General features: G+C 43.3%; 1 protein-coding gene across 2 annotated transcripts in view; it reads right to left on the bottom strand.

The window, feature by feature from the left end:
• The window catches only part of LOC106561658 (probable 2-oxoglutarate dehydrogenase E1 component DHKTD1, mitochondrial), a 33,491-nt gene extending 18,649 nt beyond the window's left edge, over positions 1-14,842 (bottom strand). Inside the window, exons 1-6 of one of the 2 annotated variants that reach the window (XM_045688485.1) lie at positions 14,376-14,842; positions 6,950-7,102; positions 5,317-5,528; positions 4,809-5,003; positions 4,280-4,549; positions 2,840-3,011 (exon numbers count right to left, since the gene is read on the bottom strand). In XM_045688485.1, the coding sequence (XP_045544441.1) occupies positions 2,840-3,011; positions 4,280-4,549; positions 4,809-5,003; positions 5,317-5,528; positions 6,950-7,102; positions 14,376-14,562 (1,189 nt within the window). In that variant the 5' untranslated portion in view covers positions 14,563-14,842. The remainder of the gene's footprint in view (positions 1-2,839; positions 3,012-4,279; positions 4,550-4,808; positions 5,004-5,316; positions 5,529-6,949; positions 7,103-14,375) is intronic. The other variant, XM_014125815.2, reaches the window with a different exon arrangement.
• Positions 14,843-15,382: the final 540 nt, after the last annotated feature.

The raw sequence follows: 15,382 nt of genomic DNA, 5'->3' as shown, positions 1-15,382 counted from the left end.
TGATTTGCACACGCTTGGCATTCTCTCAACCAGCTTCATGAGGTAGTCACCTGGAATGCATTTCAATTAACAGGTGTGCCTTCTTAAAAGTTAATTTGTGGAATTTCTTTCCTTCTTAATGTGTTTAAGCCAATCAGTTGTGTTGTCACAAGGTAGGGTGGTATACAGAAGATAGCCCTATCTGGTAAAAGACAAAGTCCATATTATGGCAAAAACAGCTCAAATAAGCAAAGAGAAACAACAGTCCATCATTACTTTAAGACATGAAGGTCAGTCAATCCGGAAAATTTAAAGAACTTCGAAGGTTTCAAGTGCAGTCGCAAAAACCATCAAGCGCTATGATTAAACTGGCTCCAATGAGGACCGCCACAGGAATGGAAGACCCAGAGTTACCTCTGCTGCCGAGGATAAGTTCATTAGAGTTTCCAGCCTCAGAAATTGCAACCCAAATGAATGCTTCACAGAGTTCAAGTAACAGACACATCTCAACATCAACTGTTCAGAGGAGCCTGCGTGAATCAGGCCTTCATGGTCGAATTGCTGCAAAGAAACCACTACTAAAAGGACACCAATAAGAAGAAGTGACTTGCTTGGGCCAAGAAACATGAGCAATGGACATTAGACTGGTGGATATCTGTCCTTTGGTCTGGAGTCCAAATTAGAGATTTTTGGTTCCAACTGCCGTGTCTTTGTGAGACGCGGTGTGGGTGAACGGATGATCTACGCATGTGTATTTCCCACTGTGAAGCATGGAGGAGGAAGTGTTATGGTGCTTTGCTGGTAACACTGTCTGTGATTTATTTAGAATTCAAGGTACACTTAACCAGCATGGCTACCACAGCATTCAGCAGCGATACGCCATCCCATCTGGTTTGCGCTTAGTGGGACTATCATTTGTTTTTCAACAGGACAATGACCCAACACACCTCCAGGTTGTGTAAGGCTATTTTACCAAGGAGAGTGATGGAGTGCTGCATCAGATGACCTGGCCTCCACAATCCCCCGACCTCAACTCAATTGAGATGGTTTGGTATGAGTCGGATCGCAGAGACAAGGAAAAGCAGCCAACAAGTGCTTAGCATATGTGGGAACTGCTTCTAGACTGTTGGAAAAGCATACCTCATGAAGCTGCTTGAGAGAATGCCAAGAGTGTGCAAGGCTGTCATCAAGGCAAAGGGTGGCTATTTGAAGAATCTCAAATATAGAATGTATTTTGATTTGTTTTAACACTTTTTTGTTACTACATGATTCCATATATGTTATTTCATAGTTTTGATGTCTTCACTATTATTATAAATGTAGAAAATAGTACAAATAAAGAAAAACACTTGAATGAGTAGGTGTTCTAAAACTTTTGCCTGGTACTGTATATATACAGTGCCTTCAGAATGTATCCAGAACAATTGACTTTTTCCACCTTTTGTTAGGTTACAGCCTCATTCTAACTAGTTTTTTTCTCTCTCTTCAATCTAACAAACAATAACCCATAATGACATTTTTGCACATTTATAAAAAATAAAAAACTGAAATATCACATTTACATTAGTATTCAGACACTTTAATCAGTACTTTGTTGAAGCACATTTGGCAGCAATTACAGCCTTGAGTCTTCTTGGGTATGACGCTACAAGCTTGGCACACCTGTATTTGGGGAGTTTCTCCCATTCTTCTCTTGGATGGGGAGCATTGCTACATCTTTGCCTCAATCCTGACTAGTCTCCCAGTCCCTGCCGCTGAAAAACATCCCCACAGCATGATGCTGCCACCACCATGCCTCACCGTAGGGATGGTGCCAGGTTTCCTCCAGATGTGACGCTTGGCATTCAGGCCAAAGAGTTCAATCTTGATTTCATCAGAATAGAGAATCTTGTTTCTCATGGTCAGAATTTTTTGGTGCCTTTTGGCAAACTCCAAGCGGGCTGTCATGTGCCATTTACTCAGGAGTGGCTTCCGTCTGGCCACTCTACCATAAAGGTCTGATTGGTGGAGTGCTGCAGAGATGGTTGTCCGTCTAGAAGGTTCTCCCATCTCCACAGAGGAACTCTAGAGCTCTGTCAGAGTGACCATTGGGTTTTTGGTCACCTCCCTGACCAAGGCCCTTCTCCCACGATTGCTCAGTTTGGCCGGGCGACCAGCTCTAGGAAGAGTCTTAGTGGTTCCAAACTTCTTCCATTTAAGAATGATGGAGGCCACTGTTTTCTTGGGTACCTTCAATGCTGCAGACATTTTTTGGTACCCTTCCCCAGATCTGTCCCTCGACACAATCCTGTCTCGGAGCTCTGCGGACAATTCCTTCGACCTCATGGCTTGTTTTTTGCTCTGACATGCACTGTCAACTGTGAGACCTTATATAGACAGGTGTGTGCCTTTCCAAATCATGTCCAATCAATTAAATTTACCACAGGTGGACTCCAATCAAGTTGTAGAAACATATCAAGGATGATCAATGGAAACAGGACACACCTGAGCTCAATTTTGTCTCATAGCAAAGGGTCTGAATACTTATGTAAATAAGGTATTTCTGTTTTTTATTTATTCGCTAAAAAAAATTACATTGTTTTCACTTTGTCATTATGGGCTATTGTGTTTAGATTGATGAGGAACAAAATGTATTTAAGATATTTTAGAATAAGGCTTAGGGGGTCTGAATACTTTCCGAATGCACTGTGTGTGTGTGTGTGTGTGTGTGTGTTGTGTATATATATATATATATATATATATATATATATATATATATATATATATATATATATATATATATATATATATATAAAAAAATCCAATAGATATATTATTATTCCAATTAAGATTGATAGATAAAGTGATACAGTTTACATACCAACATCGCTACAGTACAAAGACGACCTCCCTCTCGCAGACGGAGTGGTATAGCCCACTTGGTTGTTTACAATGAGATGGATGCTCCCACCGACTCTGAAGTGGGGGAGTAGTGAAATGGTGAATGTCTCCGGAACAATTCCTTGACCCGAGAATGAGGCATCCCCATGGACCTGAGAAAATGAAGAAGAGGTTCCACAATGATCACCAGTTCTTTTCAGGCCTGAAAGTTGGAAAATAATTGACGTCAACGATGGACAATGCCGGTATGTCTCCATAAACTGGACTTCAGTGTCATAATCCCTTTCTACTAGACCCCTTAATTACATATTGTACTAAAAGTGCTTTTCAATTGTGCAAGGCAAATTCACTAGAGAGCAATGAAGTATCCTTTTCTATAGAAGTTTGACTGAGTTAATGTGTTTCCAGTTCAGAGGGATAAACATGATTAACGAGTTAGCCAACTACTGATTTCTGGTTCATTAAGAAAGATAAACTTTGATATGTGTTTTTGGTTGTCATTTCAATTAGACCACGCCCATTTCAAGCTTATATTTCTCAAAAATATAAAAGTTATTTCATAATATTTAGGCAAGTTAGCTGGCTAACTCCTTGATCCTGCTTTGTAGTATATTCCTCTAAGGTGTCAAACTAATTTTTGCCCAGAGGGCCAAATTGCATCCTCACCGAGGTCCAAAGGCCCACACTTCAAACTGGTTATAGTGGCTTGCCACAGACAATACTCCACCGGTTATAGAGGCTTGCCACAGACAATACTCCACCGGTTATAGTGGCTTGCCACAGACAATACTCCACCGGTTATAGTGGCTTGCCACAGACAATACTCCACCGTTATATTGGCTTGCCACAGACAATACTCCACCGGTTATATTGGCTTGCCACAGACAATACTCCACCGTTATATTGGCTTGCCACAGACAATACTCCACCGGTTATAGTGGCTTGCCACAGACAATACTCCACCGGTTATAGTGGCTTGCCACAGACAATACTCCACCGGTTATATTGGCTTGCCACAGACAATACTCTACCGGTTATAGTGGCTTGCCACAGACAATACTCCACCGGTTATAGTGGCTTGCCACAGACAATACTCCACCGGTTATAGTGGCTTGCCACAGACAATACTCCACCGTTATATTGGCTTGCCACAGACAATACTCCAGCGGTTATATTGGCTTGCCACAGACAATACTCCACCGGTTATAGTGGCTTGCCACAGACAATACTCCACCGTTATATTGGCTTGCCACAGACAATACTCCACCGTTATATTGGCTTGCCACAGACAATACTCCACCGTTATATTGTCCTCAGGCTAAGCATTGTCTTTCTGGGGAGTATTTTCCCTCCTGTTGAGCCATGTCTAGGTATGTATATCAACATATGTCTAAATAGGGCTATGGTCTCAGTACGATACCTGGAGACAGACAACTTTATCCCCAGGCTGAGCGTTCTCGTCTGGGGAGTAGTCTCCTTCCTGTTTGAGCTGCTGGCGGGCACGGGTCTTCCCCTGGGTGACTGGGTTGATGGCCTCCAGGTGGGAAGGGTTGGGCAGCATGGTCACATGGAGGGGGTGGGCAGCACCAAAGTCCAGCTCTACAGAGGAGGTGAGGTGGGAGAGGACATCACCGATAGAGGGAGAGTCTGCTGGGAACTCACTGAGGCCACGCATTTTACGGAACATCAGCTGGAGGTGGAGGGACAGGGGAGACAGGAGTCGCACATCCAAATAAATATCAATCAAATCAATCAATTCATCAATCAATATATGAATAAATAAAAGTTTAAAGTCCCAGGAGTGAACCCTGAGGAAGGCAACTGGTGCCAAAACATTGGTTCATTCATATGACTGGGAGTGTGAGACCATCTTCATTAGTTATCCCAGGGTCATTCATGGTAGCCATTACAGTCATGACCTTTGATCTCGAAGATGTCTAAACCCTGACCTCTGGTGGGAACTGCAGAAGCCCCGTGAGGAGGTTAAGTCTCCCGCGGTGAGGCATCCCCATGACGATGTCCGTCACCCCGCTGTGGGCAGACAGACGGAACATCTCGTAGAACACTCCCATCATGCTCTCTGCTCCCTCACCGCCATAACGCTTCACCGTGGAGAACTTGGTGGCCAGAAAGTGATCAAACTCCTGAGGTAACAAGAAGAAACAGGTTGTTATTGTAAAAGAGAACGTGTTATCAATCACTTCTGGTGAAATAAAGGCAATACACATCAAGAGATAAGTCAGCAAGATCTGTCTCAGTCTTTCTTGGAAATGGGACCAAAAGTAACATCGATAAAAATATTACCTCCTCATTCTCGCTAATAAAATAATCACTTTACTCTGATATTAGATAAGATACTAGTTTTTATTACTTAGGCAATTAAAGCTAATTAGACTATAAATACAGTACGACAACATTTCTCTATCTATCCATTCCTCCCTCCCTCCATCCATCTACCTGTGACTCCAGCATGAGCTTGGCCAACTTTTTCCTCTCCTCTGCAGTAAACATCTCTTTCTTCAGCTGCTCGAAGCGGTCTGCGAGCCACTCCCTTTCCTCCAGGCTGGTCAGCTGACTGGTCTCTATGGAAATGCGGCCACAGTAGGACTCCTCCAGGTAGCCAATCACCTCCTCCACCGACGCCTCGGCTTTACCAAAATGTCTCAGTCCTGGATGAAAAGGAGTTCATATAAGTCTCTCCTCTTGAAGATTTTTCTTCTTAAAATCAGGTGAACCCTGCCTGAGTAAGATCTGTTTGGTCGCAAACGTGTTGCAGTATTCAGGACAAAACGTGTGTGTGTTGTACGTGAGGCAATAGTGGATATGGAGGAGACAATTATGAATTCCTTATCTCCATGTAGGGTTACAGGTGATGGATATGATAGACACCCTGAATAACTCAAATGTATTTATAAAGCCATTTTTAGATCCCCAATTTTCAGAAAGTGATTTTACCCTCTGAATCATATCCACTAGTTGATGTGTATTACCTGCATTTGAGTGGTCTATTCTTTAGGAGTGATTATGTTCGTGATAATCAACAGGGGCTTGGCGTTCTCTGGAAGATAATGAACAACGTGGATGGTGTGCTTCACGACGTGCTAGCGGAGTGGAACTAATCTTCTACGGACTTGTTTTCCAAAGAACTCATTGAGTCCCGAGTTCATTATCCTTTTTATACCATGGTTATAATTTAACAAATGTACCGCTAGAAATGTGTTCATTTGAAAATAGAAATGATTTTCAAGATCCACTGAAGTACCTAGCAAGTTTACTAGATAGCTACAGTAGTTGCCTTGGTTACCAAACAAACAGACTTGCTAGTTTAGCTAATCAAACCATCAGTCCGATCACAGATAGATCAATGACAGTTTAGTTATAAAATCAATGACAGTTTAGTTATAAAATCAATGACAGTTTAGTTATAAAATCTTTGGTCCTAGCTTGCTATTATGAAAATCTAATTCAACAATGACAATGTTTTCAACTCAACTTTTGCTTTCAAAAGCAGTTCAAAAATAGAACATGTAAGAATGAACTATAGCCATTGAATTCTAATGTGCTGATATACCTTGTGCGTTATAGGGAAATAATGCACGCTCTAGAATGCCCTTCAAACCAATCAGAAATGAGTAATCAACAATGCCATGGTATAAACTGTAATAACCGAGGTATGAGATATTATTATTGACTGTCACTGAAAATGCTTCATCCCAGGCGACACCATGCAGAGAGCCTGCGTTAAGTTGATGTGTTATTGTCAACAGACCAATTAGCATTATCAGTTTGGCCCATTTCCAGGCGCTTCACATTTAATTGGTCCAACTTGAACGTATGGTTGGTTTAGCAATTCAAATGTTTGGTGATGGGTTGACCTCTCCATAAGGCTTCCCTACTACCTACACTACAGTATAACTACCTAGTAGTAGCTAGCTAGTAGCCTAGTAGTAGTAGGAAGACAGTAGAAAACACTGCTATGCATCATCAATGTGAAGTGTATTTATTGATAGATTGGTTTAATCAATGAAGTGTTCTCCCTTTAGAAACGTATTTAATGAAGAAGTCAAAAGACCACATAGACATAGCTTACCTGATGTGTTGAGGGGTCCTTGTACAGTCCCAGTCAACATGTTGATCTCTGGCACACTGTCCTCCACTGGGTCATCAGGCAGTAGAGGGTTAATTTTAGCAGCCTTGTGTCCATGTGCTCGGTAAGCCTCCACCAGGCGTGCAAGCCCATGGTCTGTGTAAACAGAGGGGGGGGTGAATCCATTTTGATTTGAATGAAACCTTCCATACATATTTGCCCATTGTAGAAGTGCTCACAAAGTGACCTTTTGGACCTGAATGCCAAAACATTCAAGAGATACAGCTGCTCAAAGTTGACCTATTTGGCATAACCCACCATAGCATGAGACATCCATGTCTTCAACACTGGAAAAGATAAAACAGCCATCTTTGTGGTACTAATTTCATAGAAATATCAAATGGTGTACCAGCTAGTTTAAATTACAGTTGACTGAAGGGATAGGTCCATTCTATTAATTATATTTCTATGACTGAAATGACAACCCATCCTGTATTCAAGAGCATGTTGTGTCTCAACCGATGACAGGCACCACACTAAAACCTCAGATGATGTAGGTCAGGGGTGGGCAAACTTTTGGGCTCGCGGGCCACATCGGGATTTTGAAATTCAATGGAGGGCCACATTTTTTGGGGGACCAATTGTTTGTTAAAATCCATTTGCGGGGGCCTCCCGAGTGGTGCAGCGGTCTAAGGCACTGCATCGCAGTGCTAGAGGTGTCACTACAGACTCGGGTTCGATCCCAGGCTGTGTCACAGCTGCCAGGTACATTCGCCCACTGATGGCTCCATGTGAACTACAATTCCAACGCTGTGTTTTAACATCTATAATCATCGCTTTCATAACGGTTTTCAAAACATATGCCGATATCTGCGAGATAAAAAATATTTTAAATTAAAAAAATACTTACTGTAGCAGTTTTGCAAAGATCCACAAGCTGTGTACGTGCCCAGTTGACAAAATACACTTGTTCAAATCAAAAGGGATACTGTCAAAAAGTGATTTCATTCATATGGATTTACCCAGGGACAAAGACTGTTCCAAAACAACAGCCTTTTTTATGTAAACACGTGGGAATAGAGGGGGGTTGGAGGATATCCATATTCTATGACAAGCATTAGACACATTTCCAGTTAAATGCTAATTAAAGCAAGTAGTAAAAGTGTAGCTGTGATACGTAGTGACAACAATGACTATAACAACTGAACAACACTTCATCTGTTCTGCAATAACAATAGGTGAATGAATACAGTGCCATGAAAAAGTATTTGCCCCCTTTCTGATTTTTGCATATTTTTTTATACCGAATTTGATCAGATCTTCAACCAAAATCTAATACATCTGTCACGTCCTGCCCAGTATAAGGATTAATTGTTATTGTAGTTTGGTCAGGACGTGGCAAAGGGTATTTGGTTTATGTGGTTCGGGGTGGTGGTTTTTCTAAAAAGGGCATTTGATTTATGTATTCCGGGGTTTTTGGGCACTGTTCCTTGTTTATGTAATTCTATGTTTAGTCTAGGTAATCTGTTTCTATGTTGAGTTAATTGGGGTGGACTTCCAATTGAAGGCAGCTGTGTGGTGTTGCCTTTGATTGGAAGTCCTATATCAGTTGGGTGTGTTTGTCTGTGTATTGGTGGGAGATTGTTTCTTGTCTAGCATGTATGAGCCTGAGAAGACTGTCGGTATATCGTGAGTTCGTTTTGTTGTTTTTGTGTTCATTTTGATTTAATAAATGTTCAAAATGAACAAACACAGTCCTGCTGCATTTTGGTCCTCCTTCACCGACGATAATCGTGACAACATCTGATAAAGTGAACCTGAGTTTCCAAATAACACAAAAGTATATACTTATTTTATTAACATAAGTTATGCAACACTCCTCCTTACACTCAATAACTGGTTGTGCCACTTTTAGCTGCAATGACTGCTACCAAATGCTTCCTGTTGTCACGGATATGTAGGGCAGGAGGAAGGAGCAGAGTCAAATGCAGGATATGATTGTTCGGTAGGCCGAAGTTTAATGACACACAACACGCTAGGTGTATCAAAACACAGGGATCGCACAAAACCCCAAAAGGGAAACAGGTAATCCAAAAGAAGAGGCGAAAATACGCACGGGGCGCAGCCCGGCTAGAATCAATACTCCAACATTTAAACCGCTGGAGCAAAAACACAATGTATAACCACACTGCCCGCTGCAATCAAAATAATCCCGCACAACACACAACCCCAAAGGAACAAACTAAATGTACCCAGTCAACATGCTAGGCTCAGGCCTATTCTGTTTGGCTTACTGTACCCAGTCAACATGCTAGGCTCAGGCCTATTCTGTTTGGCTTACTGTACCCAGTCAACATGCTAGGCTGGGGCCTATTCTGTTTGGCTTACTGTACCCAGTCAACATGCTAGGCTGGGGCCTATTCTGTTTGGCTTACTGTACCCAGTCAACATGCTAGACTCGGGCCTATTCTGTTTGGCTTACTGTACCCAGTCAACATGCTAGACTGGGGCCTATTCTGTTTGGCTTACTGTACCCAGTCAACATGCTAGACTGGGGCCTATTCTGTTTGGCTTACTGTACCCAGTCAACATGCTAGACTGGGGCCTATTCTGTTTGGCTTACTGTACCCAGTCAACATGCTAGACTCGGGCCTATTCTGTTTGGCTTACTGTACCCAGTCAACATGCTAGGCTCGGGCCTATTCTGTTTGGCTTACTGTACCCAGTCAACATGCTAGACTGGGGCCTATTCTGTTTGGCTTACTGTACCCAGTCAACATGCTAGACTGGGGCCTATTCTGTTTGAGATTCAGGGGACTAGGCATTGACTCTGACTCAGTGGGCTTCATGCGGGCCGAGCTCTTCCCGAGTCCGACCCCATCCCCTTTTCCATATTTTGTTACGTTACAGCCTTATTCTAAAATGGATTAAATACGATTTTTTCCTCATCAATCTACACACAATACCCCATAATGATGAAGCAAAAACAGGTTTAATAATATATGTTTGTAAAGCAAATAACCTCCTGTTTTAACTCGCCTTTCTTTAACATGCGAAACCCATGTGTCCTGGTTCAACAGACACCTCCCTTGGTGAGTCATGCTCTTGCTCATTCTCACTGTCACTCACTCAAACTCACATGTGCACAGTTGCAGAGAAGAAGAAAATATTTGACAATTACACCCATTTCTAACAATGTTTGTTGCAGGAATGACATGACAGACAACTTTTGAGAGATAATATTTTGTCTCTTTATTTCCTCTTTAGACACACTTACATTTTTGCATCTACCTTTCTTTTTTTTAAGACTGAGGACAGCTTGGCAATTGGGGGAACCTCTGTCCGGGACAATGTCCTCAGGTTTATGGAGTGTTTGTCCGGGACAATGTCCTCAGGATTATGGAGTGGTGTGTTTGTCCGGGACAATGTCCTCAGGATTATGGAGTGGTGTGTTTGTCCGGGACAATGTCCTCAGGATTATGGAGTGGTGTGTTTGTCCGGGACAATGTCCTCAGGATTATGGAGTGGTGTGTTTGTCCGGGACAATGTCCTCAGGATTATGGAGTGGTGTGTTTGTCCGGGACAATGTCCTCAGGATTATAGAGTGGTGTGTTTGTCCGGGACAATGTCCTCAGGATTATGGAGTGTTTGTCCGGGACAATGTCCTCAGGATTATGGAGTGTTTGTCCGGGACAATGTCCTCAGGATTATGGAGTGTTTGTCCGGGACAATGTCCTCAGGATTATGGAGTGTTTGTCCGGGACAATGTCCTCAGGATTATGGAGTGTTTGTCCGGGACAATGTCCTCAGGTTTATGGAGTGTTTGTCCGGGACAGTGTCCTCGGGTTTATGGAGTGTTTGTCCGGGACAATGTCCTCGGGATTATGGAGTGTTTGTCCGGGACAATGTCCTCGGGATTATGGAGTGTTTGTCCGGGACAATGTCCTCGGGATTATGGAGTGGTGTGTTTGTCCGGGACAATGTCCTCGGGATTATGGAGTGGTGTGTTTGTCCGGGACAATGTCCTCGGGATTATGGAGTGGTGTGTTTGTCCGGGACAATGTCCTCGGGATTATGGAGTGGTGTGTTTGTCCGGGACAATGTCCTCGGGATTATGGAGTGGTGTGTTTGTCCGGGACAATGTCCTCAGGATTATGGAGTGTTTGTCCGGGACAATGTCCTCAGGATTATGGAGTGTTTGTCCGGGACAATGTCCTCAGGATTATGGAGTGTTTGTCCGGGACAATGTCCTCAGGATTATGGAGTGTTTGTCCGGGACAATGTCCTCAGGATTATGGAGTGTTTGTCCGGGACAATGTCCTCAGGATTATGGAGTGGTGTGTTTGTAAAAAGCAGTTTGACTATTACAACATTTATTAGAAGTTTAAGCAAAACTTTAACATTTAGAGATGAGTTTAAAAAAATTGTCATTATCAAACTACTGTCTAATTTTGATATCCTCTTTTTTTTATGTTTCAGACTGATGACCAATGAATAATTTCCCACTTCAATATGAAGGAACAGCGCCTTTGATACCACTCATGTGTGCTCCATTGTAGTTGGTAAGTAAATGTGACAAGTTGAGACAATTGACATAGACAATGAGAACTCTTTTGTAGATTCTGACTGTAAAATATATTTTACTGTATGTTACTGTTCTGTCGTATCATTCATGTCAACATTATGCCAAAAGTTAATTTATTTTCTTCTCTTTTTATGCTTAAATAAGGAACACTAGGCTCCAGATCTGACCTATCACACCACTCTTCAACAGGACCACTAGGCTCCAGATCTGACCTATCACACCACTCTTCAACAGGACCACTAGGCTCCAGATCTGACCTATCACACCACTCTTCAATAGGACCACTAGGCTCCAGATCTGACCTATCACACCACTCTTCAACAGGACCACTAGGCTCCAGATCTGACCTATCACACCACTCTTCAACAGGACCACTAGGCTCCAGATCTGACCTATCACACCACTCTTCAACAGGACCACTAGGCTCCAGATCTGACCTATCACACCACTCTTCAACAGGACCACTAGGCTCCAGATCTGACCTATCACACCACTCTTCAACAGGACCACTAGGCTCCAGATCTGACCTATCACACCACTCTTCAACAGGACCACTAGGCTCCAGATCTGACCTATCACACCACTCTTCAACAGGACCACTAGGCTCCAGATCTGACCTATCACACCACTCTTCAACAGGACCACTAGGCTCCAGATCTGACCTATCACACCACTCTTCAATAGGACCACTAGGCTCCAGATCTGACCTATCACACCACTCTTCAACAGGACCACTAGGCTCCAGATCTGACCTATCACACCACTCTTCAACAGGACCACTAGGCTCCAGATCTGACCTATCACACCACTCTTCAACAGGACCACTAGGCTCCAGATCTGACCTATCACACCACTCTTCAACAGGACCACTAGGCTCCAGATCAGACCTATCACACCACTCTTCAACAGGACCACTAGGCTCCAGATCTGACCTATCACACCACTCTTCAACAGGACCACTAGGCTCCAGATCTGACCTATCACACCACTCTTCAACAGGACCACTAGGCTCCAGATCTGACCTATCACACCACTCTTCAACAGGACCACTAGGCTCCAGATCTGACCTATCACACCACTCTTCAACAGGACCACTAGGCTCCAGATCTGACCTATCACACCACTCTTCAACAGGACCACTAGGCTCCAGATCTGACCTATCACACCACTCTTCAACAGGACCACTAGGCTCCAGATCTGACCTATCACACCACTCTTCAACAGGACCACTAGGCTCCAGATCTGACCTATCACACCACTCTTCAACAGGACCACTAGGCTCCAGATCTGACCTATCACACCACTCTTCAACAGGACCACTAGGCTCCAGATCTGACCTATCACACCACTCTTCAACAGGACCACTAGGCTCCAGATCTGACCTATCACACCACTCTTCAACAGGACCACTAGGCTCCAGATCTGACCTATCACACCACTCTTCAACAGGACCACTAGGCTCCAGATCTGACCTATCACACCACTCTTCAACAGGACCACTAGGCCCTCAGATCTGACCTATCACACCACTCTTCAACAGGACCACTAGGCTCCAGATCTGACCTATCACACCACTCTTCAACAGGACCACTAGGCTCCAGATCTGACCTATCACACCACTCTTCAACAGGACCACTAGGCTCCAGATCTGACCTATCACACCACTCTTCAACAGGACCACTAGGCTCCAGATCTGACCTATCACACCACTCTTCAACAGGACCACTAGGCTCCAGATCTGACCTATCACACCACTCTTCAACAGGACCACTAGGCTCCAGATCTGACCTATCACACCACTCTTCAACAGGACCACTAGGCTCCAGATCTGACCTATCACACCACTCTTCAACAGGACCACTAGGCTCCAGATCTGACCTATCACACCACTCTTCAACAGGACCACTAGGCTCCAGATCTGACCTATCACACCACTCTTCAACAGGACCACTAGGCTCCAGATCTGACCTATCACACCACTCTTCAACAGGACCACTAGGCTCCAGATCTGACCTATCACACCACTCTTCAACAGGACCACTAGGCTCCAGATCTGACCTATCACACCACTCTTCAACAGGACCACTAGGCTCCAGATCTGACCTATCACACCACTCTTCAACAGGACCACTAGGCTCCAGATCTGACCTATCACACCACTCTTCAACAGGACCACTAGGCTCCAGATCTGACCTATCACACCACTCTTCAACAGGACCACTAGGCCCTCAGATCGCCTTCTGTGCTCAAAGGTCCTTGATGAGGATCCACCCCCCATCACACCACTCTTATGAATCATTAATAAATATAAAACATTTCAACTTTATATAGTCTGTGTCCCAGTCTTTCTATGTGTGTGGTTATGAAACATTACTGTATGCAGATGTCCAAAATGTTTCATATAGATTTGTTTTTGTCATTGCTTGATCAATTTTAAATGGAAGAATATGTTGCAGATTTAAAACTTGAATTGGTTACTATAGAAACAAATAGAAATGTAATGAACAATATTTTCTATGTCAAACTTTATACTGTGCAATATTTTTTACAGTAGGTAATACGCTGTAGTCAGGTAGTCATTACCAGGTTATGATGAGGTCTTAACTATGACCAGTAGGCTACATAATATAGCACGTAATATACAGGTCACAATTATGACGCAATTGGTAACATTCTGGTCAGTAAAAAGTCGGGGGTAAAAACAGTTTGCGACCAGAATAAGACGTCATACGGATGTCTTTTCAACCTGGTTTTGCCCACTGGTAATGTTGCCCAACATTCTTGCTTTGCTATAGAATAATAACTAAAGGTTAAAGATGTCCATCATCGGGAAAAACTACTGACCTCGATTGAGTGCAGCGATATACGAGACTGGATCACTGTGCAACTTATTGTCCCCGAGGCTTTGTTTGGGTCGGTGACCGTAGACTCCTTTCCGGGTGTGATACAGACAACCGACGACCGGTCGAGCGACACTGAGAGGTACTCTGCTGACGCGGTGCAAGTTTTTCAGGAATAGTATCGCGGACATGATTTGAAATGTATAGAATAAGTAAAAAAGGACGTAGCTAGTTAAGCTAGACGGTTCCACACTACAGAGCAGCAGCCACACTGCTGGGAAAGATAGGCGGTGACACCATACTTCAAGCTGATTGGTTGAGCCGTCGGCGTGTTTCGCGGAAGCGCAAAGGTTATATAGTTTAATGTTGAATCAACTAAGGTGCACGTGTAGCCAGAATCAGATTGTAATGTATCACTTTCACGTTTATATCACGTATGATTGACGGCCCACATGATTATTCGCAACAAGTGCCTCCATCACACACGTACTGTTGGGTTTGGCCTCGTAAACCCTTCCCCATGTTGTTCTAGGTCACTACAGAGTGGTGAGGAGTCTACCGTGTGTGTGGATAACATCCGCTTCACCATTCACTGTCTTTATTCAGATTCACTCAAACATTGTTTTAAACGTTATTTTACTATTGACAGTTACATCTGACTTCGGGTTTGTATATCGATTCGCTCTCCTTCCATAAAAGTAATCCGATGTGTAATGTATGTACATGAACTCACCTGGTTTGCCTGAAGGTGGCGTTGTTACTAATTACTACGTGTTCATCTGTACTGGTACTTGACTAATGACATCAGATTAAAAAAAAGATTTTACCCGTATTCCTGCCTCATTGTGCAATATATTATTGCATGGTGTCAGAAGTAAAACAAAAAAACAACATTTGAGAGTTTGGATCCAGAAATTCAGCCTATGTTTCTGTATTCAAACTCTCCATTTTCTCCTCTAGGCTCAGAGTAGTTGGTGGTATCATTTGCTCCATGTTTCATAATGTTGAGCT

This window comes from Salmo salar, chromosome ssa10 (genome assembly GCF_905237065.1).
Source record: "Salmo salar chromosome ssa10, Ssal_v3.1, whole genome shotgun sequence".
In the NCBI taxonomy this organism is placed as follows: domain Eukaryota; kingdom Metazoa; phylum Chordata; class Actinopteri; order Salmoniformes; family Salmonidae; genus Salmo; species Salmo salar.
Note: the sequence above shows the minus strand (reverse complement) of the source record. Positions and strands in the feature narration are given on the sequence as shown.